General features: G+C 40.3%; 1 protein-coding gene across 1 annotated transcript in view; it reads left to right on the top strand.

Annotated features, from left to right (window-relative positions):
* The window catches only part of LOC145954787 (uncharacterized), a 28,707-nt gene extending 2,599 nt beyond the window's left edge, over positions 1-26,108 (top strand). Inside the window, exon 2 of the mRNA XM_083069474.1 lies at positions 25,983-26,108. Coding sequence (XP_082925600.1) covers positions 25,983-26,108 — 126 coding nt within the window. The remainder of the gene's footprint in view (positions 1-25,982) is intronic.
* Positions 26,109-27,907: the final 1,799 nt, after the last annotated feature.

The raw sequence follows: 27,907 nt of genomic DNA on the forward strand, positions 1-27,907 counted from the left end.
ATGAGAGAAGAAGCCAAAGGACCTCCTTCTACACGAGATTTTCTAAAGTGCCACATCCAAGCAAGTGTAGGACTAGCTCTACAGTTAGATGACCTAGGCCTCTCTAAGGGGCAACCTCCTTCTATTTCTCTGTGCATGAATCACGAACTCGGGGCATGCCCGAGCCCTCTGTAGACCCCTAAAATTGTCCGGGTCGGAAATAAGACTCGAAGACTCTCGAAGACCGAAGGAAAGTCAGCCAGAAGGACTCCTGGAAGCCCCTAGGATGATTATCTGTAGGTTTAGAGGTCTTAGAGTAGCTTAAAATAAGGAAGTGGGAAGATTGGAGCTCAATACGGCCTCCTTGGAGTTCAGTACGGCCGTACTGCACATTTTGAACTACAATACGGCCGTACTGAAACCAATACGGCCGTATTGAAGTTTCTGAACTTCAATACGGCCGTACTGAATTCAATACGGCCGTACTGTAGTTCAAATCTTCAGTACGGGCCGTATTGATGTCAGAGGCCGTACTGCGCCTCACCCCTATAAATAAGACGTCATTTGGACGTCATTCCACACTTTTCCACACTTCTTGGACTCTCTTCTTGAGTATTCTGGGGTTTTTGAGCAGTGTTCTGCCCTAGAATTCTCTCTGAGAGCCGATCCGACGAAGTTCTTGAGTTCTGAGCATTTAGCTTGAGAATTCGAACTAGTCGAAGGGAAATCTTTTTGATTTCCATAGTAAAGATTAATTTTTAGGAAGGAGCGAGCGAGCTTGTAGAGGGAGGGAGCGCCAAAAAGCCTCCTAAACTTCATTGAAATATATAAAAGCACGCTTCAAAGGTTTCTTTCTTAAAATCTCTTCTTTTACTGCTTTCTGATTGTTGCATATTTAAAATTGTCATCATGTAGATATTTAATTTATAATCGCTTATAATAAATAGGGGTAATTTAGTAATTTTACACTGTTATTTATGAAATAATCCGTCATAGGGAACCCGAAAGGGGCGTTGTGGGGTGCTAACACCTTCCCCGCACGTAACCGACTCCCTTACCCAACTCTGGTTGTAATGGCCAAGGTTGATTTGCGAAAATCAATTGTCTTATCCCTTTTTCCAATGTTTTGAGTAAAACATTGGTGGCGACTCCAAGAACCCTACCTTTTGTGAAAACCACTAATCCATGGAGGGTCCCGCTTGGGATTAATATGGATTGGTGAATCATTTTAATAAAATTGTTAGTTCGACAAGGTCTCAGTTTGAGAATAAGTCGTTCTAGCAATCCACCACTTTTCAAAACTTTAAAACGAGTCCGACCATCGTCACGAATGCCAAGGTCCGTTTCGGCGGGTGGCGACAGATGGCGACTCCACTGGGGAAGCCTCGAGAGTCAATCCCATTTAGTGATGGATTCTTTTCAAAATAATAGTTTAAAATTACTTTATTACCCCTCACTTGTATGATAACATGTTTATCTATTTGGCTTTAATAACTGTTGTATTTTTAAATTTACGCAATTGTTTGAAATACAAACTGTACACAAACCTTTGCACACAACAGTTCCCTCTATACCCGGGGGCATGAGTGGTAATCCATAGGGAGTGGATGTTAGTACGGCCGGTTGTCGAATGGGTCTATAGGTGCCCGTAGACCGTTGTCGGAAAACATCACTCAAGGTGATAACCATGAACTCAAGTCCGACAGTGCGTTGGAACTTTCCATCGGCTTACGACGAGAGGAATTGGGTCCCTATAATGGGGGCACCTTGGGGGCCTCAGACCGGTGAGAACAGTTAGAACCACCTTGAATATGCACTTTTCTGCAGGATACCCCTACCTCGTGATTCGCTCGTGACTGTTCGTGGATGAGTGAATTGTTTGTGCATTGTCTATGTGACATTGTTTGAGCATACATTGCATTCTTTAAACATACAACATTCCTTTTTAAAATAAGAATAAATAGGAATAAGAATCTTCCGTTACATGGTGTTAACATCTACCTTCATCACATTCATATAGGTAGTTTCCATTTTCACCCAAAAAAATAAAAAATAAAAAAATATACAAAACAAAATACCCGAAAAAAGAAAAAAAGGGTTATTTATCCAAACCAAGCAATATCATGCATCATCTTAGGGACATCCTAAAAACATGATAATGCTTAGTTGAATAAACACAATGCATGAATATTCAACGTCATCATCTCATGTCATGCATTCTTATCAAAGATCATGGAGGGATCTAGGTTTGCATTTCATACATCCCTCCCAATAAATCATTAATAAACATTAATAAAAAGAAAGAATTAATCGATGCGTATGTTCAAGATGGATCGCACGCCATTTGTTATTAAGTGTAAGCCAACAACCGCGCCAAGCGAGCGCACATCAACTCCGTTGTTGGTAATCAAGACGAATAAAGGGGAAGGTCCGACACCGTTAAGGATCACTGCTCCAAGGCCTTTTCCCTACGAATCAAATAAGGCTGTGCCATGGATATACGACATCCATTCTTCTGCCGACAGCGATATTTCCAACATCGCTGGACTTGGGGGCATGACTAGGAGTGGCAGGATCTACACTCCCGAAGATCTTCATGATAAAGCCCCCAAGAATAAAGAAAAAGAAGAAAAGAAAACCGAGGAAAAAGAATCCGAGGAGGAGACAGACGAGCTGTTAAAGTTTATCCGACAGAGCGAGTAGTCCATCGTGGATCAACTTCATAGGACGCCAGCAAAGATTACGCTGTTGTCGTTGATCCTAAGCTCTGAACCGCATCGGCAAGCTCTGTTGAAAGTTTTGAACGAGGCATATGTGTCGCATACCATCTCCCAAGACAAGTTTGAGGGGATTGTTAGTCACATCACGGCTAATGATCACCTCACTTTCACCGATGAAGAGATCCCCGCCGAGGGACCAAATCACAACAAGCCCTTGCACATCTCTGTAAAGTGCAAGGAGTATCACATCGCAAAAGTCTTGGTAGACAACGGATCTTCCTTGAATGTGATGCCCAAAAGAACGCTTGATCAAGTGGCAATCAAGGGAGTCCAAATGCGCCTGAGCAACATGATCGTTCGAGCCTTCGACGGTTCTAAAAGAGAAGTGGTGGGGGAAATCAATCTTCCAATCCAAATTGGACCCACTATCTTTAATGTCGAATTCCAAGTGATGGACATTACTCTCGCATACAGCTGTCTCCTCGGCCGACCTTGGATTCATGATGCAAAAGCTGTTCCTTCTACGCTCTACCAGAAAGTCAAATTCATTGTGGGTGACAAGCTGGTGACTGTACAAGCTGAAGATGACATACTCATCAGCAAGCCATCCACCATACCTTACGTGGATGCAGCGGAGGAAGCTCTAGAAACCGCCTTCCAAGCATTGGAAATTGCCAATGTTGAAACATTTCCCCGAGAGATGAAGAAGGTAGCCTCCATGCTCACCAAGAACGGATACTTGCCAGGACAAGGACTTGGCAAGGATTCCCAAGGAATTCCCGAGCTACCTATTATCAAGGATAATCCAGGGAAACAAGGGTTAGGATACAACCCTAATAAAGATCAAAGGACGAAGAGGAACCAAGATCCTTCTCGACGTTCTTTAAGCCATATCTTTAGGAAGGCCGGTTCACAAGCGTCAAGGCCGGTCGTCGTCATCAAGTGCTTTTCTCCTTCTGATAGGGATGTATAGACCTGATGACTATTAGAGATTACTCCTCGGGGACAGCCCGACCCCCGAGCCTCGATAGGGCACATGTTTCCATTATGATTAAAATAAAATCATTCTTTATTCATTTCTTATTGCTTCTTTTCTTGCTTGCAATAAAATTCTAGACCACATTATTTTAACCCTGTTTGAATAAGCATGAATGAGGTTAAAATCGTCTTAATAACAATAAACCCGCATCATTTTTATGTGGAAGTGTGTATGACAACTTGGAGCACCTTCCCTTGGCCTCGACAAGTGCCATCATGGATAAAAAGAAATCCTTTAAAATAAAAGAAGCTCGGCAGGAAACCCAAAAAGGGGGCTGCGCAAAAATAAGAGCAAAAGACCCGCTAGGAATCCCACGAAAGGGTGACCTAGGCAAAAGTTAGGGTTGCAAAAATGAATAAAAACAAAAGTCCGCTAAAACGCCACAAAAGGGTGTTTTAGGCAAAAATAAGGACAATCAAAAAACAAAAGAAATCCATGATGGTACCATGAGCCGAATTCAAAAAAAGGTTCAAGGGAAGCTATCTAAGTTGTCAAAATCACAACGTCAATAACAAGATTTTCTTAACTTCATAAGTGTTTAATCAAACAAGCCTAAACACATAAGCCTACCTTGGCCAGCCATTCTTACAAAAACCATTTTTGAAAAATAAATCCCCTCTAAAACACAAACTTTCGAAAAAATATATCTTTCCTTTCTTTTCTCTCTTGTCCCAAACGATTTTAGGATAATCTAGTGGAAACATGGAGATATAGTGGTCAATAGGAGGGTTGACACGTTTTCTAAAGGAAGGGGAGGATTACTTGGTTGATGACACCAATCTCGATATAACACGCATTATTCCTCGGTTACAGAAATCGGCATTGCACAGCCCGTCTAGAGGAATGGCAAAATTCAAACAGAAAAACGCATTGGTTAATTCTTTTGAAAAATGAATCAAATAGAATTAGGTGCATCATACCGCATACATGCATACAGATGATAGGTGTAATGGAAGATCACTTATTCTCTGTTTATTCAAAAAAAAAATAAAAAAATAAAAAAAAATAATAATAAAAAAAAAAAAAATCAAACTTCAGAAAAAACAAATGCGCCCGTATCATGTTCAGTACACCCGTACTAAAAATAGGGTTATGAACAAATTTTCAACTCAATACGGGCGTACTGAAATGAATATGGCCGTATTAGCCACAAAGAAATTTTCAAAGACCTCTTCATGAGGCAATTGCATAAAATAAAAAAATAGGAAAAATTGCTTGTGTATGGCAACGGTCAACAGAAAAAGCCGCAAATCGACAGAAAAAGCAATCAAATACAGGAAAAGCCAAAAAATGACAAAAAAGGCAAAAATACAGAAAAAGTCAAAAAACGACAAAAAGGCGAAAATTCAGAAAATCAACCGCATTGTACAGAATAACTGAGCCTGGAGAGGCTTGCCGAAATAATACTCCCTCATCATACAGAATAACTGAGCCTGGAGAGGCTTGCCGAAATAATACTCCCCAATTGTACAAAATAACTGAGCCTGGAGAGGCTTGCCGAAATAATACTCCCCAAGAGACATCTCAACTTGCACTCTTGGGCTGAACAGAAAATCCAAAAATTATACAGAATAATTGAGCCTGGAGAGGCTTGCCGAAATAATACTCTCTCAGAATAATTGAGCCTGGAGAGGCTTGCCGAAATAATACTCTCTCAGAATAATTGAGCCTGGAGAGGCTTTCTGAAATAATACTCTCTCAGAATAATTGAGCCTGGAGAGGCTTGCCGAAATAATACTCCCCAATTGTACAGAATAACTGAGCCTGGAGAGGCTTGTCGAAATAATACTCCCCAAGGGACGTCTCAGCTTGCGCTCTTGGGCTGAACAGAAAATACAGCATTGTACAGAATAATTGAGCCTGGAGAGGCTCGCCGAAATAATACTCCCCAGAGATATCTCAGCTTCCACTCACGGGCCAAATTCCCCAGTGAAAGCTATCAAACCAAGATCAGCGAGATTCCCCAAGGAGGGTTTGATCGTCTAAACAGAATATCCGAGTCGAAAGGACTATGACCTCCTCAGTGGAGGATAGCTTTCCAACTCGAGCGACGAGTGAAGCTAAGCCTGAAGAGGCTTTCTAAATAATACTCTGGGATACATAAGATCTTCAATCCCCATTCGCCTACTCAGAGGCATCCTTTAAAAAGAGAAAAAAATCAAAAAGATCAATAACCATTCCCCAAGCGGAATCCGGCACTCAGCCGAACACCGAACATCAAGATAATTCGCCTACTCAGAGGCACTCCTTCAAAAAGAGAAAATCCAAAAAAATCAATAATCATTCCCCAAGCGGAATTCGGCATTCAGCCAATCATTGAACGTCAAGATGATCCGCCTAACAGAAGAGGCTAATCAAAATTAACGACAAAATCCCCCAGTGGATAATAGCCTACACAGAGGCAACAAAAACCAAAAAATCAAAAGAGTCACCCGAATAAGGATAACCGGGATACTCCACCAACGTCGAAAGGACGTCAGCCAATCATAAGGCATCGTTCACCTCAAAAAGAGCATCTTCGTGTCTACACCCCAAGGAAACAGAAATTCCTCAATGGGTACCAACTACGCAATGGAAAGTTGGGACACAAGAACCTATGAGTAACTGCACATCCCCTAGACGGATCCCTGCGTTATCCAGCCCTCAGTGGCACAAAAATCAAAAACAATCGTCGAAGCAACATCGTGGACTGTGGAGACAAAATCATCGCTAGCCTGGAGAGGCGACGACTAATACTCACCCTGGAGAGGGCAAGACTCACGCTAGCCTGGAGAGGCGACGACTAATACTCACCCTGGAGAGGGCAAGACTCACGCTAGCCTGGAGAGGCGACGACTAATACTCACCCTGGAGAGGGCAAGACTCACTCTAGCCTGGAGAGGCGACGACTAATACTCACCCTGGAGAGGGCAAGACTCACGCTAGCCTGGAGAGGCGACGACTAATACTCACCCTGGAGAGGGCAAGACTCACGCTAGCCTGGAGAGGCGACGACTAATACTCACCCTGGAGAGGGCAAGACTCACGCTAGCCTGGAGAGGCGACGACTAATACTCACCCTGGAGAGGGCAAGACTCACGCTAGCCTGGAGAGGCGACGACTAATACTCACCCTGGAGAGGGCAAGACTCACGCTAGCCTGGAGAGGCGACGACTAATACTCAACCTGGAGAGGCTACTCAACAATTTTCCACCGGAAGACACTACAAGTCAGAAGGATGGCCTATTCCCCGGACAGTTGGGTCAACTCCTTTACTTGTCAACCGGTACACCAAAAAACCGTTTGACTAAGTAAAGGGGGGGGCAGCTGTAGACCCCTAAAATTGTCCGGGTCGGAAATAAGACTCGAAGACTCTCGAAGACCGAAGGAAAGTCAGCCAGAAGGACTCTTGGAAGCCCCTAGGATGATTATCTGTAGGTTTAGAGGTCTTAGAGTAGCTTAAAATAAGGAAGTGGGAAGATTGGAGCTCAATACGGCCTCCTTGGAGTTCAGTACGGCCGTACTGCACATTTTGAACTACAATACGGCCATACTGAAACCAATACGGCCGTATTGAAGTTTCTGAACTTCAATACGGCCGTACTAAATTCAATACGGCCGTACTGTAGTTCAAATCTTCAGTACGGGCCGTATTGATGTCAGAGGCCGTACTGCGCCTCACCCCTATAAATAAGACGTCATTTGGACGTCATTCCACACTTTTCCACACTTCTTGGACTCTCTTCTTGAGTATTCTGGGGTTTTTGAGCAGTGTTCTGCCCTAGAATTCTCTCTGAGAGCCGATCCGACGAAGTTCTTGAGTTCTGAGCATTTAGCTTGAGAATTCGAACTAGTCGAAGGGAAATCTTTTTGATTTCCATAGTAAAGATTAATTTTTAGGAAGGAGCGAGCGAGCTTGTAGAGGGAGGGAGCGCCAAAAAGCCTCCTAAACTTCATTGAAATATATAAAAGCACGCTTCAAAGGTTTCTTTCTTAAAATCCCTTCTTTTACTGCTTTCTGATTGTTGCATATTTAAAATTGTCATCATGTAGATATTTAATTTATAATCGCTTATAATAAATAGGGGTAATTTAGTAATTTTACACTGTTATTTATGAAATAATCCGTCATAGGGAACCCGAAAGGGGCGTTGTGGGGTGCTAACACCTTCCCCGCACGTAACCGACTCCCTTACCCAACTCTGGTTGTAATGGCCAAGGTTGATTTGCGAAAATCAATTGTCTTATCCCTTTTTCCAATGTTTTGAGTAAAACATTGGTGGCGACTCCAAGAACCCTACCTTTTGTGAAAACCACTAATCCATGGAGGGTCCCGCTTGGGATTAATATGGATTGGTGAATCATTTTAATAAAATTGTTAGTTCGACAAGGTCTCAGTTTGAGAATAAGTCGTTCTAGCAATCCACCACTTTTCAAAACTTTAAAACGAGTCCGACCATCGTCGCGAATGCCAAGGTCCGTTTCGGCGGGTGGCGACACCCTCGAGCTACATTAAATGGGCACGTGTAGATTGAAAATTCTATTTTAATGCCATAAATTTTTCTACTTCGTTTCTCTTCTCCCTCTTATCTACTCTAAGCCTCATTAACAAACCTTAAATGAACAAGTACATTTGAAATAAGGACGTCATTAGAAACAATGGCTTAATACGCAATAAGGAATACATAAAGATCAATCAAACTTAGCATGACTTGTGGATAAAAGTCCAAACAAAATCAGTGCAAGGGGCATCCCCCTTTAATGAAGGAGTGAAAGATGATCACAAATGCTGCAAAAACAAAGCCCTGCAAGAAACCCACGGAGAGGGCAACATATCATATTCGGTACAAGCGAGAGAGCCAAACTACACAAACCTCAGGTTCAAGAAGCAACACTAAATTCGACACGACTAAAAGGCTAACAATCCATGTCATTGATTGTCGCAACCCGAAAATTTCCGATCTCGCGACGTATGGTTTAGACATCCATTTAAAAGTCTCATTAATTAAAGAATGCCCAGACACCAGACTAATCCTTAATTAATGATTTTGAAAATAGGTTCATGGAGTCGCCACCAATATTTTACTCAAAACATTGAAAAAAGAAAAGATTTTTAAAGGTCCAATAATGGCCTTGATAACCAGAATTGAGTTCGGGGGTCGGTTACGTGTAGGGAAGGTATTAGGCACCCTTATAACGCCCTTAATCAGTACCCTATGATGAAGTTAACATAATAAGAATTAATAAATTAAATATTGAATCCCCTTTATTAATATTTATTTACATATTTAAAATATAAATTGAGCGATTAACCCTAAAATATCTACATTATGAAGTTTGTTATAACAAAAAAAGAGATAAAGATGAGAAATAAAAGGGAGAGAAAAAGATTGACTGAAATACCTCTTGAACGAGCTTTATTGGATCTTCAAATATGGAGAAGGTACTTTGTGGCGACCTTTCACACTACAATATGCCTCACAGATCTCAAGAAATACAATAAGAGGGAGAGAGAAGATAGAGATGCGACACAAATCTCAAGAAATACAAGAGAAGGGAGAGAGATAGAGAATTTTCGTGCTCAAAGGAGTCTTATTCGAAATTTCTCTGGCCGCCTTGAGAACTATGCCCGAGGCTTCAATTTATAGGCACCAGACGTGGGCCAGAACGGCCCGTTCTGGATTCGAAACAGCCCGTTCCGGATCCGAACGTTGTGTTCTATTTTTGCACCCTGGAACGGCCCGTTCTAAAACCAGAACAGCCCCTTAATTGGTTCGGAACGGCCCGTTCTAGTCTAGAACGACCCATTCCAACCTAAAATTTTTAGGCTTTTTGTAAGCCCCAGAACGGCCCGTTTTGATTGAGAACGGCCCGTTCCGGGGGTAAAAATTTAGCCCCTTTCATTGGTTGGGAACGGCCCGTTCTGGTCCAGAATGGCCCGTTCCAACCTATATTTTTTAAAGCTTTTTAGAAGTCCAGAATGGCCCGTTCTGATTGAGAACGGCCCGTTCCGGACTTGGGAACGGCCCGTTCCGATTTTGGAACGGCCTGTTCCGGGCCACTAAAAAAATTGGTTTGGGCCTTTGGGCTCTCTGATATCCTATCTTGTTATTTGTACACCCCCGGACGAAATTAGGTGTCTACAGCTACCCCTCTTTACTTGTCTTTTGGAATAGCTGTGTTGTTTTTTCAAAGGCAAGTAAAGACGTAGACATTTCGTCCAGGTCTTCTCTTTGTCTCTTTGTGTGACGCTTCTACGTTGCTTCCCTTGGATAGGTGTATTTGCGCGTATCCTCACCCTTTAGAGTAGTTGCGTACTCTATTGAGTAACAAGGCTGACAAACTGTACACCTAATCTTCAGTCTTCGAGTAGAAGCTCCATTATCTCTCTTGTGATAGTGAGGTGAAAATTCGAATCTTCACTCTTGTTTTGGCAATAGATACCTTTACGTTGTTTCCTTTGGGTAGATGGTGTTCCCTATATCCTTGCCCCATGGAGCAACTGAGTGTTGGATTGTATGCTCTATTAGGTGTCAAGGATGGTGAACCGAAACATCTAGGCTTCAAGATCCATGTGAATGCCCCATGTCACTTTTTGTGTATGAATCTTCTCCTTTACTTCAATAGTGTAGATTCCCCCTACATCATTTCCTTCGGGTAGATGGTGTTTACCTGTATCCTTGTCCCTAAGAGCAACTGAGTGTTGGTTTATATGCTCTGTTGGGTGATAAGGATGGTAAACCGAAACATCTAGGCTTCTGGTCTTGATGTAGATGCTTCCTACTGCTTTTGCTTGTCTCATGGTAGTGTGTTTCTTTATTTGTGGCTTGTTAAAGAGGGAGTATTATTATGGTTGGCCTCTCTAGGCTGCCTGCTGAACGATGAGTATTACTATGCCTGGCCTCTCCAGGCTGCTTGCTGAACGGTGAGTATTATTATGCCTGGCCTCTCCAGGCTGCTTGCTGAACGGTGAGTATTATTATGCCTGCCTCTCCAGGTCGCCTGCTAATGTTGAGTATTATTATGCCTGGCCTCTCCAAGCCGCCTGCTGATGCTGAGTATTATTATGTCTGCCTCTTCAGGCCGCTTGCTGAATGTTGAGTATTATTATGCCTAGCCTCTCCAGGCCGCCTGCTGAATGTTGAGTATTATTATGCCTAGCCTCTCCAGGCCGCCTGCTGAATGCTGAGTATTATTATGCCTAGCCTCTCTAGGCTGCCTGCTGAATGCTGAGTATTATCATGCCTAGCCTCTCCAGGCTGCCTGCTGATGATGATGATGTGATTCCCCTTTTCTTTGGGAGGACATCTGATGAAGACGAGGATTGCTGGTAGGTGGTGCCCTTGTGATGGCGGGCAAAGGAGTCAATGGTTGACAAAGATTCTGGTGTTGTTCCTGCCATGTGAGTATTGTGATACCTCTCCAGGCGCTTGTTGCGGAGTCCTTTTGATTTATTGATGATTGATTGTTTGATTGTTGACGGATGCCCCATGGTGAGTATGGATGCATGGATGCACATGAAAATGCAAGACAGGAATGGATTGGATTTTTTATTATATTATATTATTTTTATTTTTTTGTAAAGTGGAGTTATACCCTTTTGTGCACACTTGTGCCCTATGCATGCTATGCAATGATGCCTCTATGTTAATGCTTAAATGCAGATTGATTTTTCTTTCAAGAAATTAATCTATGCGCATTGATCAATGACATGGATTGTTAGCCTTTTAGCCGTGTCGAATTTAGTGTTGCTTTTTTGAACCTGAGATTTGTGTAGTTCAGCCCTCTCGCTCGTACCTGATATGATATATTAGCCCTTAGATTAGGTATACCTAGACTCTGTTCTAGGAAACCTCCATCTTCTCCTTGTGAGTGTTCACTGTGCATACTCCGTGTATCTCTCAAATTTATCTTAATGCCATATAGGTAAAGAGGAAAGACAGGAAGAGGATATATATATATATATATATATATATATATTTTATAAAAGTTTTGGTAGAAAGGATTTTTTTCAAAAATGGTTTATAGAAGAATGGCTGGCCGAGGTAGGCTAGTGGTTTAGGCTGATGAACAAGCACATTCAAAGTGAGGAAATCATTTTTCGCGTTAGCTTATTATTTCCTTCAAAGTTAAGTGATGACTTGGGATTGCATATTTGATTAAATGATCTTATCGAGCCGCCTTTCAGTTTTCAGCTCGGGATGCTGCTTTGTCCTAACTTTTGCCTAGGTTACTTGAGATGCGTTCCCTAGCGGACATTTTCTTTTGATCCTTACTTTTGCCTAGGCTACCCTTTTTGTTTGTGGGTCTCCTAGCGGACCTTGCCCTAATTTTTGTGCAACCCCCTTAGTGGGTTTCCTGCTAGGCTTTTGTCTTTGTAGCATTTGTGATCATTTTTCATTCCTTCATTGAAGGGGGATGCCCCTGGCACTAATTTCGTTTGGACTTTTATCCACAAGTCATACCAAGTTTGACTGATCTTTATGTTTTTTTTTTATGGTATATAAAGCCATTGTTTCTAATGACGTCCTTATTTCAAATGTACTTGTTCACTTAGGGTTTGTTGACGAGGCTTAGAGTAGATAAAAGGGAGAAGAGAAATGAAGTAGAAAAGTGTATGGCATTTAAAATAGAATTTTCAATCTACACGTGCCCATTTAATGTAGCTTGAAGGCCCGGGCATGCCCCAAGTTCGTGATTCGTACACAAAGAAAAAGAAGGAGGTTTCCCCTTAGAGAGGCCTAAGTCATCTAACCGTAGAGCTAGTTCTCCACTTGCATGGATGTGGCACTTCAGAAGATTTCTTGTAGCGGGAGGGCACTTTCAGAAGATCTCGTGTGGAGGGAAGTCCTTTGGCTTCTTTCTCATGAAGGTGTTGCCAACCCATATCCTGAGACTTTCCTAAGAAATAGGAATGAATAGAAATGATGATAGAGCTTTCCATGGAGTCTTGCTTCTCAAGAGGAACATTCAAGCTGTCTCTCGATTTTCAGCTCGAACAAACATTGCCCCTTTTTTTGTGTGTGTGTGTGTGTTTTTTTTTTTTTTGTCTAGAACGCCCTTTGCGGGTTTTCATTCTAGCAACTTCTTAACAAGCAATGCTTATCTCTTGTTGAAAACACCTTTTGAGGAAGCTCTATTAACTTTGCCTTAGTGTTTGAGGGATTCGTCCTCCTCAGGTTCCCTTTATTAGCTGGCATCTCGTTAGGAGTGTGGATCCATCCATTCATGGTCATTTCTCCTATTTCGCTTGGATTTCACGGTTGCACGACACGACTTTATCCTCTTTGGGGTAAGAATTGACTTCTTAATGATTGTGGAGTTCTTTACCCTAAAGTCTTTATGCATGGATTACTCTCCATTACTTTCGATTAACGCACATAGGTTAATTTCCCTTTTTATTCTCATTTATTCTTTTACAAGGAGGGATGAATGTAATGCAGAATGTAAAGAAAGTTAAGAATAATAAATATCAGTCTCATTGATTTGTTTATTTGTGAATGCTCAAATAGATTTCGGTAGTATTAAGTGAGAATCTATATTAGATTCTAAGAAGACTTACTTCAACAAACATATCGAAGCAAGGGCCCAGCCATAGTATTTTTTTTTTAAATTGATTTGGGTTTTTCTTTATAGCACAGATACTGCCGTACATTAGAGCATTCACTTTTCTTAACTTTCTATATGTACTGCAACCTAATCCTCCTTAATAAAATAAAATGAATGAAATTAATGAGCTAATCTAGAATGCATGTCATTTTTTTTTTTGCCTAATCTTTATCATGTTTCCATTATCTAAAGGGGAATGATGCATGGTAAAGATGAGATTTCTTTTATTGATTTTTTTTTACAAAAAGGAAACTACCTATATGATGTTAATGGAATGTTGACCTAAGAATGTACAAAAGGGTAAAAAAAAATTTATTTATTTATTTATTTTTTATTATTATCTGTTTGTTTATTTTAAAATTCCAATCCATCTTATTAGAACAAAATAATACAACAAATGCACACACACATGGTCAATCAACGTACACCCACGAACGATCGTGTTCAAATCCTTAGTCTGTGGTCCCTGTCAAGAAAAGTGCATTGCACAGGATGGTTCTAATCTCACTAGTTCTCAAGGCTCCCAAGGTGCCCCAATTATAGGGACCCAGTATCTCTGTCGCCGTCACCTGGCAAACTCTAAGGTTTGTCGCAGTATTTTGGGCTAGAGTAACCAATTAGCACCTTGAGTGTGATTTCCGACAAGGCTCGCAGGCTCCAAGGCCAAACTTGGGCCGGTCGTACGTCAACCACTCCCTATGTTTAATACCCTCATGCCCCGGGTGTAGGGGGAACTGTTGTGTGCAAAGGTTTTGTGTACAATTTGTATTCCAATAAGTGCAGAATTCAAACAGGCAAACAAATATTAAAGCCAAGCAAATAAACAAACAAAGTAAAGGGGAAAAATATTTAAACTATTATTCTTATTTTATTAACTTCATCAGTTATTTGGGCCTGACCCTCTTAAAACGTCCCCAGTGGAGTCGCCATCTGTCGCAACCCGAAAATTTCCGATCTCGCGACGTATGGTTTAGACATCCTTTTAAAAGTCTTATTAATTAAAGAATGCCCAGACACCAGACTAATCCTTAATTAATGATTTTGAAAATAGGTTCATGGAGTCGCCACCAATATTTTACTCAAAACATTGGAAAAAGAAAAGATTTTTAAAGGTCCAATAATGGCCTTGATAACCAGAATTGAGTTCGGGGGTCGGTTACGTGTAGGGAAGGTATTAGGCACCTCTACAACGCCTTTAATCGGTACCCTATGATGAAGTTAACATAATAAGAATTAATAAATTAAATATTGAATCCCCTTTATTAATATTTATTTACATATTTAAAATATAAATTGAGCGATTAACCCTAAAATATCTACATTATGAAGTTTGTTATAACAAAAAAAGAGATAAAGATGAGAAATAAAAGGGAGAGAAAAAGATTGACTGAAATACCTCTTGAACGAGCTTTATTGGATCTTCAAATATGGAGAAGGTGCTTTATGGCGACCTTTCACACTACAATATGCCTCACAGATCTCAAGAAATACAATAAGAGGGAGAGAGAAGATAGAGATGTGACACAAATCTCAAGAAATACAAGAGAAGGGAGAGAGATAGAGAATTTTCGTGCTCAAAGGAGTCTTATTCGAAATTTCTCTGGCCGCCTTGAGAACTGTGCCCGAGGCTTCAATTTATAGGCATTAGACGTGGGCCAGAACGGCCCGTTCTGGATTCGGAACGGCCCGTTCCGGATCCGAACGTTGTGTTCTATTTTTGCACCATGGAACGTCCCGTTCTGAAACCAGAACGGCCCGTTCCAGGGAACCAGAACGACCCGTTTTGATTGAGAACGGCCCGTTCTGAAATCAGAACGGCCCGTTCCAACCTAAAATTTTTAGGGTTTTTGTAAGCCCCTGAATGGCCCGTTTTGATTGAGAATGGCCCGTTCCGGGGGTAAAAATTTAGCCCCTTTCATTGGTTGGGAACGGCCCGTTCTGGTCCAGAACGACCCGTTCTGGTCCAGAACGGCCCGTTCCAACCTATATTTTTTAAAGCTTTTTAGAAGTCCAGAACGGCCCGTTCTGATTGAGAACGGCCCGTTCCGGACTTGGGAACGGTCCGTTCCGATTTTGGAACGGCCCGTTCCGGGCCACTAAAAAAATTAGTTTGGGCCTTTGGGCCCTCTGATGTCCTATCTTATTATTTGTACACCCCCTGACGAAATTAGGTGTCTACATTGATCAATGCACATAGATTAATTTCTTAAAAGTAAAAATAAATTTGCATTTTAAGCATTAGCATAGAAGCATCATTGCATAACATGCATATGGCACAAGTGTGATAAAAGGGTATAAGTTCTCAAAAAAAAAATTAAAAAAAAAATCCAATCCATTTCTGCTTTGCATTTTCTTTTGCATTCTCGCATTCTTTGTGTGTGTCTATCCATCACCTGTTGGAGGAATCAAGAGGCCGAAGCACTCGTACAAAAAGATCAACAGCTAAACAGTGCCTTAAGAGCCAAGATCATGTCAAGAAGCCTAGCCCCAACAAGGGCATTCCATACAAGTGGTTTCATATAGCCACCAAGAAAAGAAAGACACATCAATAGCAAGACGGGATAGAACCGGGCGAGGAAGAATAATCAAGTCCACAAGCATGAAGAAACCACCAAACCCTATTCTATCATTGCGCCTCACTTCTCAACCGAATGATGGAAGATCCATGAAAATGCCAAGACTAGGAATGTTTTCCTACCAAAGCCAGGAGTGGCTTCCACAATAATACTCATCAATAAAGAATGAGCAAATAACATCATCATGGGATGGGATCCCTCCACCAGTGATGACAACAAAAGATAAAATAGAAAAAGGCAAGCTTCATACATGTTGAAAAAGCCGAAGCATTTAGAAAAATAGCAGAAAAAGGCAAGCTTCAAACACGAAAAAGCCGAAGCTAAACAAATATAAAATTTAAAAGAAAAAAAAACCTATCACAAGCAGACGCCTAGAGAGGCATTACAATACTCACCTCGACAAGAACAACACCAAACTCTTACCAAACATCCCATATGAAGGCGCCTAAAGAGGCATCATAATACTCACATGGCAGGGGCAACACTAGAATCTCTGTCAACCATCTACTCCTTTGTCCACCAGCACAAGGGCACCACTTACCAACAATCCTCGTCAAGGGGCAATCACATCATCAGCACCAGCAGATGGCCTGGAGAGGCTATGAAAATACTATGGCCTGGAGAGGCTATGAAAATACTACGGCCTGGAGAGGCTATGAAAATACTACGGCCTGGAGAGGCTACAAAAATACTACGGCCTAGAGAGGCTACAAAAATGCTACGGCCTGGAGAGGCTACGAAAATACTACGGCCTGGAGAGGCTACGAAAATACTATAGCCTGGAGAGGCTATGAAAATACTACAGCCTGGAGAGGCTATGAAAACACTACAACAATAAAGAGGGTTACCTACCTTTAGAAGAAGCTGGCTAAAGCCTTAAAATATCAGTCCAGCTTGGAGAGGCGACGAAAATACTCCCTCTTCAACAAGATACAAATAAAGGAACACATTATCACAAGAGAGACAATGGAGCTTTTGCTCGAAGACTGAAGATCAGGAGTACAGTTTGTCAGCCTTGTTACCCAATAGAGTATGCAAATGCTCTAAAAGGTGAGGATACGAACAAATACACCTATCTAAGGGAAACAACGCAGAAGCGCCAACACCAAAGAGACGAAGAGAAGACCCGAATGAAATGTCTACGTCTTTACTTGCCTTTGGAAAAGGAACACATTACTATTCCAAAGAACAAGTAAAGAGGGGAAATTGTAGACACCCAATTTTGTCTGGGGGCATACAAACAAGGAAATTATGAAGGGAAGGAGCTTCCGAAGCATGCCAACAACAGGACAGGACATTAGAAGGCCCAAAAGCCAAACAATCTGGTTCTAGTAGCCTGGAATGACCTATTGCAAAACCAGAAAGGGCCGTTCCTAATTTGGAACGGGCCGTTCCAAGTTCTTAAAAGGGCCTAAAACCCTAGTTTGGAACAGGTCATTCCAAACTCCTCAAAAAAGGGCTAAAATCTTAACTAGAACTTATTAAAATGGCCTAAAAATCCTTGTTTGGAACGCCCATTCCAGTCTACCAAATTGTGTGTTAATTTTATCTCTGGAACGGGCCGTTCCAGTTTCAGAACGGGCCGTTCTAGTTACGAAATTAACACATAACGGCCAGATCCAAAACGGGCCATTTCGATTTTAGAACGGGCCATTCTGGACCCTTTCTGATGCCTATAAATAGACAGCTTGGGCCCAGTTATCAGGACCTCAAAAATTTTGTCCAAGACTCCTTAGAGCTCGAAATTTCTTTCTCTCTCTCTCCTATTGTATTTCTTGTGTTTTGTGAGGCATATTATAGTGTGAAAGGTTGCCGCAAAGCACCTAAAATCTCCATAGTTGAAGATCTAATAAAGCTTGCTACGAGGTATTACTCATCAATCTCTTGTTCTATCCTTCTCTTCTTTTATTATATATATTGCTATAATAAACGCAATTATGTAGATATCTTAGGGTTCACCGTGTAATTTAATTTTGATGTAAATAATCATTAATAAAGGGGATTAAATATTTAAACTATTAATTCTTATTACATTATCTTCATCATAGGGTACCGATTTAGGCCGTTGTAGGGGTGCTTAATACCTTCCCTACACATAACCGACCCCCGAACCCAATTCTGGTTATTAAGGCCATTATTGGACTTTTAAAAGCCTCTTCTTTTTCCAATGTTTTGAGTAAAACATTGGTGGCGACTCCATGAACCTATTTTCAAAACCATTGATTTAGGATTAGTCCGGCGTCCAGGCATTCCTTAATTGATGAGATTTTCAAAAGGATGTCTAAACCATAAGTCGCAAGATCAAAAATTTTCGGGTTGTGACAATCCCTCCACCAATGATGACAAAGCTGAAGCATTTAGAGAAATAGCAGAAAAAGGAAAGCTTCAAACATAAAGAGCCGAAGCTAAAAAAAATGAAATTTAGAAAAAACCCTACCACAAACAACGCCTGAAGAGGCATTACAATACTCGCATGGCAGGGGCAACACCAGAATCCTTGTCATCCATCTATTTTCTCTGCCCACTAACACAGGGCCACATCAAGTATATCCTGCCCATCCTCCTTGGGGAAGCTTCCATCACAAGTCAACAATGAGGGTACTGTCGAGTACCTCAAATCGAAGAAGGATCACCATCGAGTATCCACCCAAGATTTCAAAGGTCCTCCTTCAAAGGACATCAACAACCATCCAAGTCGAGAGTTGCCGTCGAGCCTCTCAAATCATTAATCGACCATGAGGGCACCATCGAGTACCTCAAGTAAGAAAAAAAAGGGAGCGACAGCGAGCATCCATCAAAGCTTCGAGGTCCACCTTTATAAAGGACATCAATACTCATCTTGATTGAAGAGCCGCCATCAAGCCTTTCAGATCAAGAACGACAGCGAAGGGACCGTCAAGTTCCTTGAAGTCAAAACTGGGACCGCCGTCGAGCTCCCACCATAGGCCGGCTGAAGCCTTAAAATCAATTGAAGAGTCGCTGTCGAGCCTCTCAGATCAAGAATTACAGCAAAGGCACCGTCGAGTTCCTCGAAGTCATAACCGGGACCGCTGTCGAGCTCCCACCATGGGTCGGTTGAAGCCCTAAATATCAGTCCAGCCTGGAGAGGCTGAGCTTAGAATATACTCCCTCTTCAACAAATAAAGGAACACACTACAATGAAGCAAGCAGAAGCAGTAGGATGCATCGACATCAAAGCCAGAAGCCTAGATGGTACAAGTTCACCATTCTTATCACCCGACAGAGCATACAAACCAACACTTAGTTGCTCTTAGGGACAAGGATACAGGTAAACACCATCTACCCGAAGGAAATGGTGTGGGGGCATCTACACTGTTAAAGCAAATGAGAAGATTCAAACACAACAAGTGATATGGGGCATTCACATGGATCTTGAAGCCTAGATGTTTCGGTTTACCATCCTTGACACCCAACAGAGCATAAAACCCAACACTCAGTTGCTTCAAGGGGCAAGGATATAAGGAACACTGTCTACCCGAAGGAAACAACATGAAGGCATCTAATGTCATAACAAGAGCGAAGATCCAGATCTCCACCTCACTATCACAAGAGAAACAATGGAGCATCTACTTGAAGATTGAGGATCAAGTGTATAGTTTGTCACCTCTATTGCCCAATAGAGTACGTAACCAACGCTCAATTACTCTAAAGGGCAAGGATACAAGCAAATACACCTATCCAAGGGAAACAATGCAGAAGCACCAACACCAAAGAGACGAGAAGACCCGGATGAAATGTCTACGTCTTTACTTGCCTTTGGAAAAGCAACAAATAGCAATTCCAAAGGACAAGTAAAGAGGGGCAGCTATAAACACCCAATTTCGTCCGGGGAGCATACAAACAAGGAAATGGACTTCCATCATCAAAGAAATGGAGCTCCCAAACATGAAATAATAAGACACGACATCAGAATGTCTAAAATCCCAAACAAAGCTGGTTTTAATAGCCAGGAACAGGCTGTTACAAAACTAGAACGGGTCGTTCTCAATTTGGAACGGGCCGTTCCAAGTTCCTAAAAGAGGGCTTAAACCTAGTTTGGAATGGACTATTCCAAAAGTGGAACGGGTCCTAAAAAAAGGCTTAAACCTAATTTGAAAAGGGTCGTTCCAAGTTACGAAAAATGCCTAAAAACCCAGTTTAAAACGAGCGGTTCCAGCCTAATCATTTATGTGTTAAACTTATCTCTAGAACGGGCCGTTCTAATTTAAGAACGGGCTGTTCCAGTTACAAAATTAACATAGAACGTTCGGATCCAGAATGGGCCGTTCTGATTTTAGAACGGGTTGTTCCGCACACTTTCTGATGTCTATAAATAGACAGCTCGGACACAGTTCTGAGGGCCTCAAAAATTTTGTCCAAGACTCCTTAGAGCTCGAAATTTCTCTCTCTCTCTCTCCTATTGTATTTCTTGAGATTTGTGAGGCATTTGTGTAGTGTGAAAGGTTGCCACAAAGCACCTAGAATTTCCATATCAGAAGATTTAACAAAGCTTGCTACGAGGTATTACTCATCAATATCTTCTTTTATCTTTCACTTCTTTTATTTCATATATTGCTATAATAAACGCAATTATGTAGATATCTTAGGATTCGTCGTGTAATTTAATTTTCATGTAAATAATCATTAATAAAGGGATTAAATATTTAAACTATTAATTCTTATTACGTTATCTTTATCATAAGGTACCGATTTAAGGCGTTGTAGGGGTGCTTAATACCTTCCCTACACGTAACCGACCCTCGAACCCAATTCTGGTTATCAAGGCCATTATTGGACTTCTAAAAACCTTTTCTTTTTCCAATATTTTGAGTAAAAAATTGGTGGCGACTCCATGTACCTATTTTCAAAACCATTAATTAAGGATTAGTCTGGTGTCTGGGAATTCCTTAATTGATGAGATTTTCAAAAGGATGTCTAAACCATACCTCGTAAGATCGGAAATTTTTGGGTTGCGAAAATGAACATAGAAACCCTTACATTACATGTACATGATATTTGCCTGCTCTATGTCTAATATAAGATGCTTGATATGTATAAACGTGTATGAGAGGTACATCAAAAAACCTTATAGATTATATTTGTCATCATCAAAAAGGGGGAGATTGTTAAAGTGCATTCGCAATTCCTACCGAGGTTTTAAATATGACAAATATAATACATATTGTTATTACTAACATGTGTATTAGTGTTTCAGATGAATAACAATAAGTTCTGGAAAAATAAAGGACAAATATGATCAAGCATAATTGAATTGAACAAGACATCAGACATTAGCAAAACTTGTATCAAGACTAAGGTTGATCAATGCCTAAATCGAATAGAAGATAAGACGAATCTATCAGCTGGAGCCTGAGAAATCAGATGCAAGACCAAAATAGGCATCATATGAGACAAAAGTCGGCTAAACATCAACATGAGTTTGCAAAATCATCAGATAGAGCTAAACGAACAAGCAAACGAAGTCACCACTACCAAACAAAGAAATCAAAACTAAAATGTGTATCCAGACGCAGTCAAAAAAAAAATGAAGCACGTCTGAAGTCCACTAATCACATTCAGTGAAATCATACAAGAAACACAAAAGGACATCAAACATGAATACAGAAAGAAGAAAGATAGGCAAGCTTGGATTCACAAGTCAAAGCTACGTGCGTTAGAGAAAGGAGAACTACTTTTCAGAAAAAGACAGCACCTCGACAGCTAAACTGATGAGAAAAGTACAAATATGCCTAGATCATGATTGAAGTCAGACATTGGAGTAATCAAAAACACAAAAAGACTTCACGTATACTAGTAAACATTTAATGCAAGATTAAATGCATTAAATGAGAAGATTTACATAGCCATGAACAAGCCTCCATCTGCAATGACATAAAGCTCCTCTCTAGCAGAAAAATTTGAATCCGAACAACGAGCATATTCACCAAAAAGAGCTATAAGTATCAAGGCAGAGAAAAAAATGGAGAAGAGAAAAAAATATGCAATAAGAAAAAGAAAGCAAAAGAGTATAAGCTTCATTGTTCTTCTCAAAGCATTTCCTGTATATCTGTGTAAAAACTAAGATAGCCTATCTCAGTGAGTGTTGTTGATATCCTATCCTTTTTACGAGTGTAAACACAACACTTAGACACTTATTCCTATAAAACTAAGGTTACGCACCTTAGTGAGTGTAGAAACTATCTTATCCTCTCTGTGAGAGTTGCAAACACACTCAACACCCTCATTTGCTGTAAAGCCTGAAGAGGCTGATAGAAAGAATACTTGTGAACCAGAAGTGGTTGAGAATATTAGTGCTAGCAAGTGAAGCTAGCAGGCCAAAAGTGGTCAAGAATACTTGGAGAACCAGAAGTGGTTAAGAATACTAACCTTTGGAGAGAAAGAAGGGCTAGGTTCAAGAGAACCTCAACTCTTATGCCATCCTCATTCTTTTTGTGCCAAAGAAAGATGACAATAGAGGATGAGCACCATTTATAAAAGCCATCATTAAATAAAGTCTAGGCACCCAATCCCTAAGATAGATGATTTGATGAATGAATTGCATGGGGTCACCAAAATTTTTGAAATTTTCTTATGTGTGTCGCAACCCAAAAATTTCTGATCTCGCGACTAATGGATTAGACATCCTTTTAAAGATCTCATCAACTAAGGAATGCCCGGACGCCAGACTAATCCTTAATTAATGATTTTGAAAAATGAGTTCATGGAGTCGCCACCAATGTTTTACTCAAAACATTGGAAAAAGAAAAGATTTTTTAAAGTCCAATAATGGCCTGGATAACCAGAATTGGGTTCGGGGGTCAGTTACGTGTAGAGAAGGTATTAAACACCCCTACAACGCCCTTAATCAGTACCCTGTGATGAAGTTAACAATATAAATAATAATAATAATATAAATATTAAATCCCCTTTTATTGATGATTATTTACATGCTTGAAATTTAAATTATTCAATTAATCATAAAATGTCTACATGATTGCTTTTATTATAAACAATATTTATTAAAATAAGAAATAAAAGAGAGAGGAGAAAATTGGTTGAAATACCTCTTGATTGCTTTGGAACGGCCCGTTCTGGTCTAGAACGGCCCGTTCCAACCTACAAATTTTAGGCCATTTAGAAGCCTCGGAACGGCCCGTTCCAATTCAAGAACGGCCCGTTCCGGACTTGGGAATGGCCCGTTCCGATTTTGGAACGGCCCGTTCTGGGCCACTAAAAAAGTTGATTTGGGCCTTTGGGCCCTTTGATGTCCTATCTTGTTATTTGTATGCCCCCCGGACGAAATTAGGTGTCTACAATGTGCTTGGTTGGTGATGCCTTTTGGGCTTTCCCAATACTCCTAACACTTTCATTCGTCTAAATCATGTACTTAAGGATTGTGTAAGTAAGTTTTATTAGTTTATTTCCCTAATTGTGGTCTCACATCTTTTGAAGGGACCAATGGAATGGTGAGCTTAAAGATTTGAGGTCAAATCCTTCTCAAGAAGGAAGGGATGATGGAGGACCATCCTTAGAGCTTCATGTGGGACCCATCACTAGGTCCATCGCTAGGAGATTGGAAGAGGATAGGGGAGCTAACACCCCTAAAGACATCACTAGTAGAAAATTAGTATATTACGTCACCTCTTTAACGTCGGACACTACCAGATCCGACGTAAAAAAGTTCGCGAAATTGAATAAGAGAGGGCGAGGCACACCGCGCGCATCCACTCTTCATCAGTTTTCATTTTTTTCTCTGTAAACCCTCTCCCTCTCCTTTGTTACTGAAACATTTTTTTGTCTTTTGCAGAGTGGGGTGAACTCTTTGTTACTCATTTGCACACTGTTGTAGCTCATCAGGTATGAATCAAGGTTTCGTTAACACCTTTTCGTTTTGCATTGCTATTGTGGCTATCTGTTCTATTCGATTTTTTGGTTGTTCTATTTGTATAGGTCGTTGGCCTTTTCTTTTAGGTTGTTCTACGAAGCAGAACGACCCGTTTTGCTTGCAGAACGACCCATTCTCCAAGCAAAATGGCCCGTTATCCTCGTAAAATGGGCCATTTTGAATGGAGAACGGGTCATTCTGCTTGGAGAACGGGCAGTTATAATTGGAGAACGGGCCATTCTACAAGCAAAACGGGTCGTTCTGCTTGCACTCGTTATGTTTTTTTTTTATTTTTTTACTACTTTTTACGTTGGACCTTGGTAATGTCCGATGTAAATTTACGTCAATTTTACAGGGCTGACGTAGATTTACGTCTCCCGCATTAACATCGGTATTTTTTCTGACGTAAAATGCTCAAAATAACCGACGTGGAATGCCTCTTTTGTACTAGTACATGCTTCTCAAAGCTAAGGAATAGTGATCATTCTCCTAAGCCTTGTTAGCATAGAATTTATTTTTATTCCTATTTTGCCCTTGTCTTTAATTTTCCATTTTTTACCCTTGTATTTTGGGTATCTTAGACATAGGATTTATTTTACTTGTATTTCCCATTTTACCCTTGTATTTTGGGATATCTTAGTCATAGGATTTATTTTACTTGTATTTCCCATTTTACCCTTGTATTATGGGGTGCGTTAGGTCATAGGATTTATTTTGGACTAGGATATTTTATTAGGGTTAGAAATAATCCTAGACGTAATTTTTGCTGATCATTGGATCTATTTTTGGACTGGTAAAGGCTTAGGCCCAAGTGGAGGGCAACTACGTTGCATGGTCTTATCATGCACCTAGATGTAGCTTAACCAAACCCAAAAATTCCATCCTTGGCCACCAAGTAGCATTTAGGGTTAATTTAGGTTGCATTTGGAGTGCATGTGGCTTGCATTTCACGGCCATGCACCTTCTTGTTAGAAAAGAATGGCACAATCCAAGAGGGGGGTGAATTGGATTCTATGACCCTTTAAAAAATTTCAGAGTATTTAGGATCTTTATTTCACTTAAAATTTTCTAAGACAGAATTTTCAATGAAGTTTCTTCAAAGACTTGTTTGTATAAGTATGAATGTTATATGCTTTCTTGATTACAAAATAATGAGGTTCAAATGTAATGCATTAAATTCATATTAAACCATCAATATTCACACACACATGTTAATCAAGAATTATCTTCTTTAATGTTCAACCAAGATATTACTTAAAGTAAAAGATGAAGGTAGAAGAAGATTGCACAAGTCTTTTATACTGGTTCAGCCACTCCACATGTGACCTACATCCAGTCCTCAATCAGCACCTGATCAAGATTTGTTCCACTATCTCAATGAAGAAGGTTTACAAGCATACCACACATGCATATACTTCAACACTAAAGATAACCACTTTCTTGACCCCAAGAAAGCACCCCTTGTAGAAACCCACTACAAGAAACCTTACCACTTGAGAAACCCTTCTCAAGATTTTACAAGTATTCACACAGAATCAAGGAACGAATTCACCTGGAATTCAGAAGCAAATCTTAATCTTCCCCTTTCAAGAATGTGATGATGATGATGATCTTTTCAAAGTTTTTCACAAACGTTTTTCTTCTTGGATTCACAAAGAAAACTCTCCAAGATAGTCACAAAGACTCCACAAAAACGCTTTTCTCAATTTGATTATTAGTTCTAACTCATGTCTGAAGTTTCTAAAATTCAAACTATTTATAAAAGTCTCAAACCCAGATAATCGATTATTTTAAATAATAATTGATTATTTTGTTCTTCAGGTTTTCTAGAAACCAACCAAGAACAATATAATCGATTATTTTGCTGGATAATCGATTATTCCAGAGAGTTATTTCTGGGATAATCGATTATTTGGCAAATAATCGATTATTGCAACAAGGCATCCCATTTTGCCTGTTGCTAGAATAATCGATTATATTTAACGATAATCGATTATTTTGAGTTAGTTTTCGAAACTTCATTTTAAGTCTCAAAATAACTTTTTAGTCCATTTAATTCATCATCACACACTCTCTAATTAGTTTAGATATAGATTTAGCTTATGAACACAGAACACTCAACACATAAAATCATTCAAAACAATTTATACTCTAATTCCTATTACATAACACTTTCTTTGTTTTTGTCTTCTAAGTTGTTGTTGTTTGTTGTTGTCCTTAACACACATCTTGTGATCATCAAAACTTCTTTAAGCTTCAGAGACAACCTTGACCTCATCAAGTTCAGGCTCCTCCAAGCTCAACAATCTCCCCCTTTTTGATGATGACAACCAATCTAGGCTTCAAATTTCAACATACAAAACCTGCAAAAACATACACACACACAAGCACAATACCTGCAAAAACAACAACCATATACACACATACACACAACAACCTTTCTCCCCCTTTGGCATTATCAAAAACAAACCAAGCTATGTTTTACAATATAAGCCATATGCACATTCCTTAAGTACTCAGAATCATGCCAAAACAAGTATAACATAACATAGGCATTAGACTCAATCTTTGTGAACAACACCATCTTAGCCAGAGTCATTTGATCAATCAAAAATTACAAGATGCAAAAGACAACTTAGAATTTTACAACCCAAAATAGAACATTATGATCAGGCATCAACCATGGCTCAATTTGCTCACAAGATATCAAACTTTAAAAATAGAACATCAACAATTATGCTCAAAACCAGAGCATTATAGCATCAGCCAAGCAAAACAGAATTTGCTACCACAATCAAACCATCATATCAGCAATATAAACTTCAAATTTCACCAGAATTTAAATTGTTCAACACCAGAAAGCATTAAAATTGTTCCGAAATTTAAAACATTACAACCAAATCGAAAATGATAGTTCACGACAGAATTTAAAAGTCCTAATTAAACTAATCATCAGAACAGAACAGAAATCAATCTTCATCTTCAGGTATGCCTAGGTGAGTCTTGAGTAGCTTCACCTCATGATCAAGATCATCGAACCTATCAAGAATACCAGAAAATAAAGATTCATGCCTTCGAGACATTTCCATCACCGCATCAATCTTATTTATTATGATTTGCTCAAAGGGTGAAAATGGTTTTGGCTCGGCTTCTGGCTCCCTGCCAGGTTCAGCTTCCACTTGTGGTGGCTGATCCTCATCATGTGACGGAACACCGTCTTCATCGGTTTCCGGCTTAGGAGTTGGGGGTACATCTCCTTTGAACACCCATTTATCCTCCTGTTTAAGCATCCCCATATGATGCAAGGAAGACTTCTTAATCTTGTTCGAAGCATGTAAAATTATCTTTCTTTCTCCAGTCAAGTCCACACTTGCATTTTCAAAAATCTTTGACAACAAAAGAGCATACGGAATAGGTCCATCTTCCTTCCGTCTCGCCTTCCACATACAATCATTAACGACTGATTCCCAATCAATCTTGATTTTCTTCTTAATCACATGCATCAACAGAATGTCATCTCTTGACATTTGAGCATGGTTATGTAAACGAGGTTTCAACATCCAAGCAATAATGAAAGAAATTAAATGGGAATTATTTTTCATACCTCCCACCAGGAATTTCTCATAGTTGGTATTCACCAGATTCCTTTGACAGTCCCGAAAGGTCGTCAGTTCTTCAAAATCCCCAAAATTGAAGGGTTGGGGTTTCTCTCGTCCTGAGCCACTTAGCCCCGTAGCAGCCTTCAACGTTGGCCCGTCCAACTTAATCATTTTTCCTTTCACCACCGATTGCATGATTCCCTCATTGCTTGTGGCAAAACAGAGGAACAACCTGATCAACTCAGGGTAATATGGTCCCTCCATTTCCAAAAACTTTCCCAGTTCTTGGTGCTCTAGAAGGGTTGGGAAATTGAAACCTTCATTCTTGAACCATTCTAGCTTCAGAGTCTTCGAAGGAATGTTTCTCCGTCCAGCATACCACTCAAAATAATATTCTTGAGTCTTCTCATCCGGGAACCATTTTGTAATTAGTTGCCCAGAGGGTAGAGGATGTTTGCTCCCCCTCACTTCAAGCTTCTTAGGTCTCTTTGATGAAGATGCCATGAGTGGGTATTGAAGAA

This window comes from Cajanus cajan, chromosome 2, assembly GCF_000230855.2.
Source record: "Cajanus cajan strain Asha chromosome 2, NIPB_CcT2T_4, whole genome shotgun sequence".
In the NCBI taxonomy this organism is placed as follows: Eukaryota; Viridiplantae; Streptophyta; class Magnoliopsida; order Fabales; family Fabaceae; genus Cajanus; species Cajanus cajan.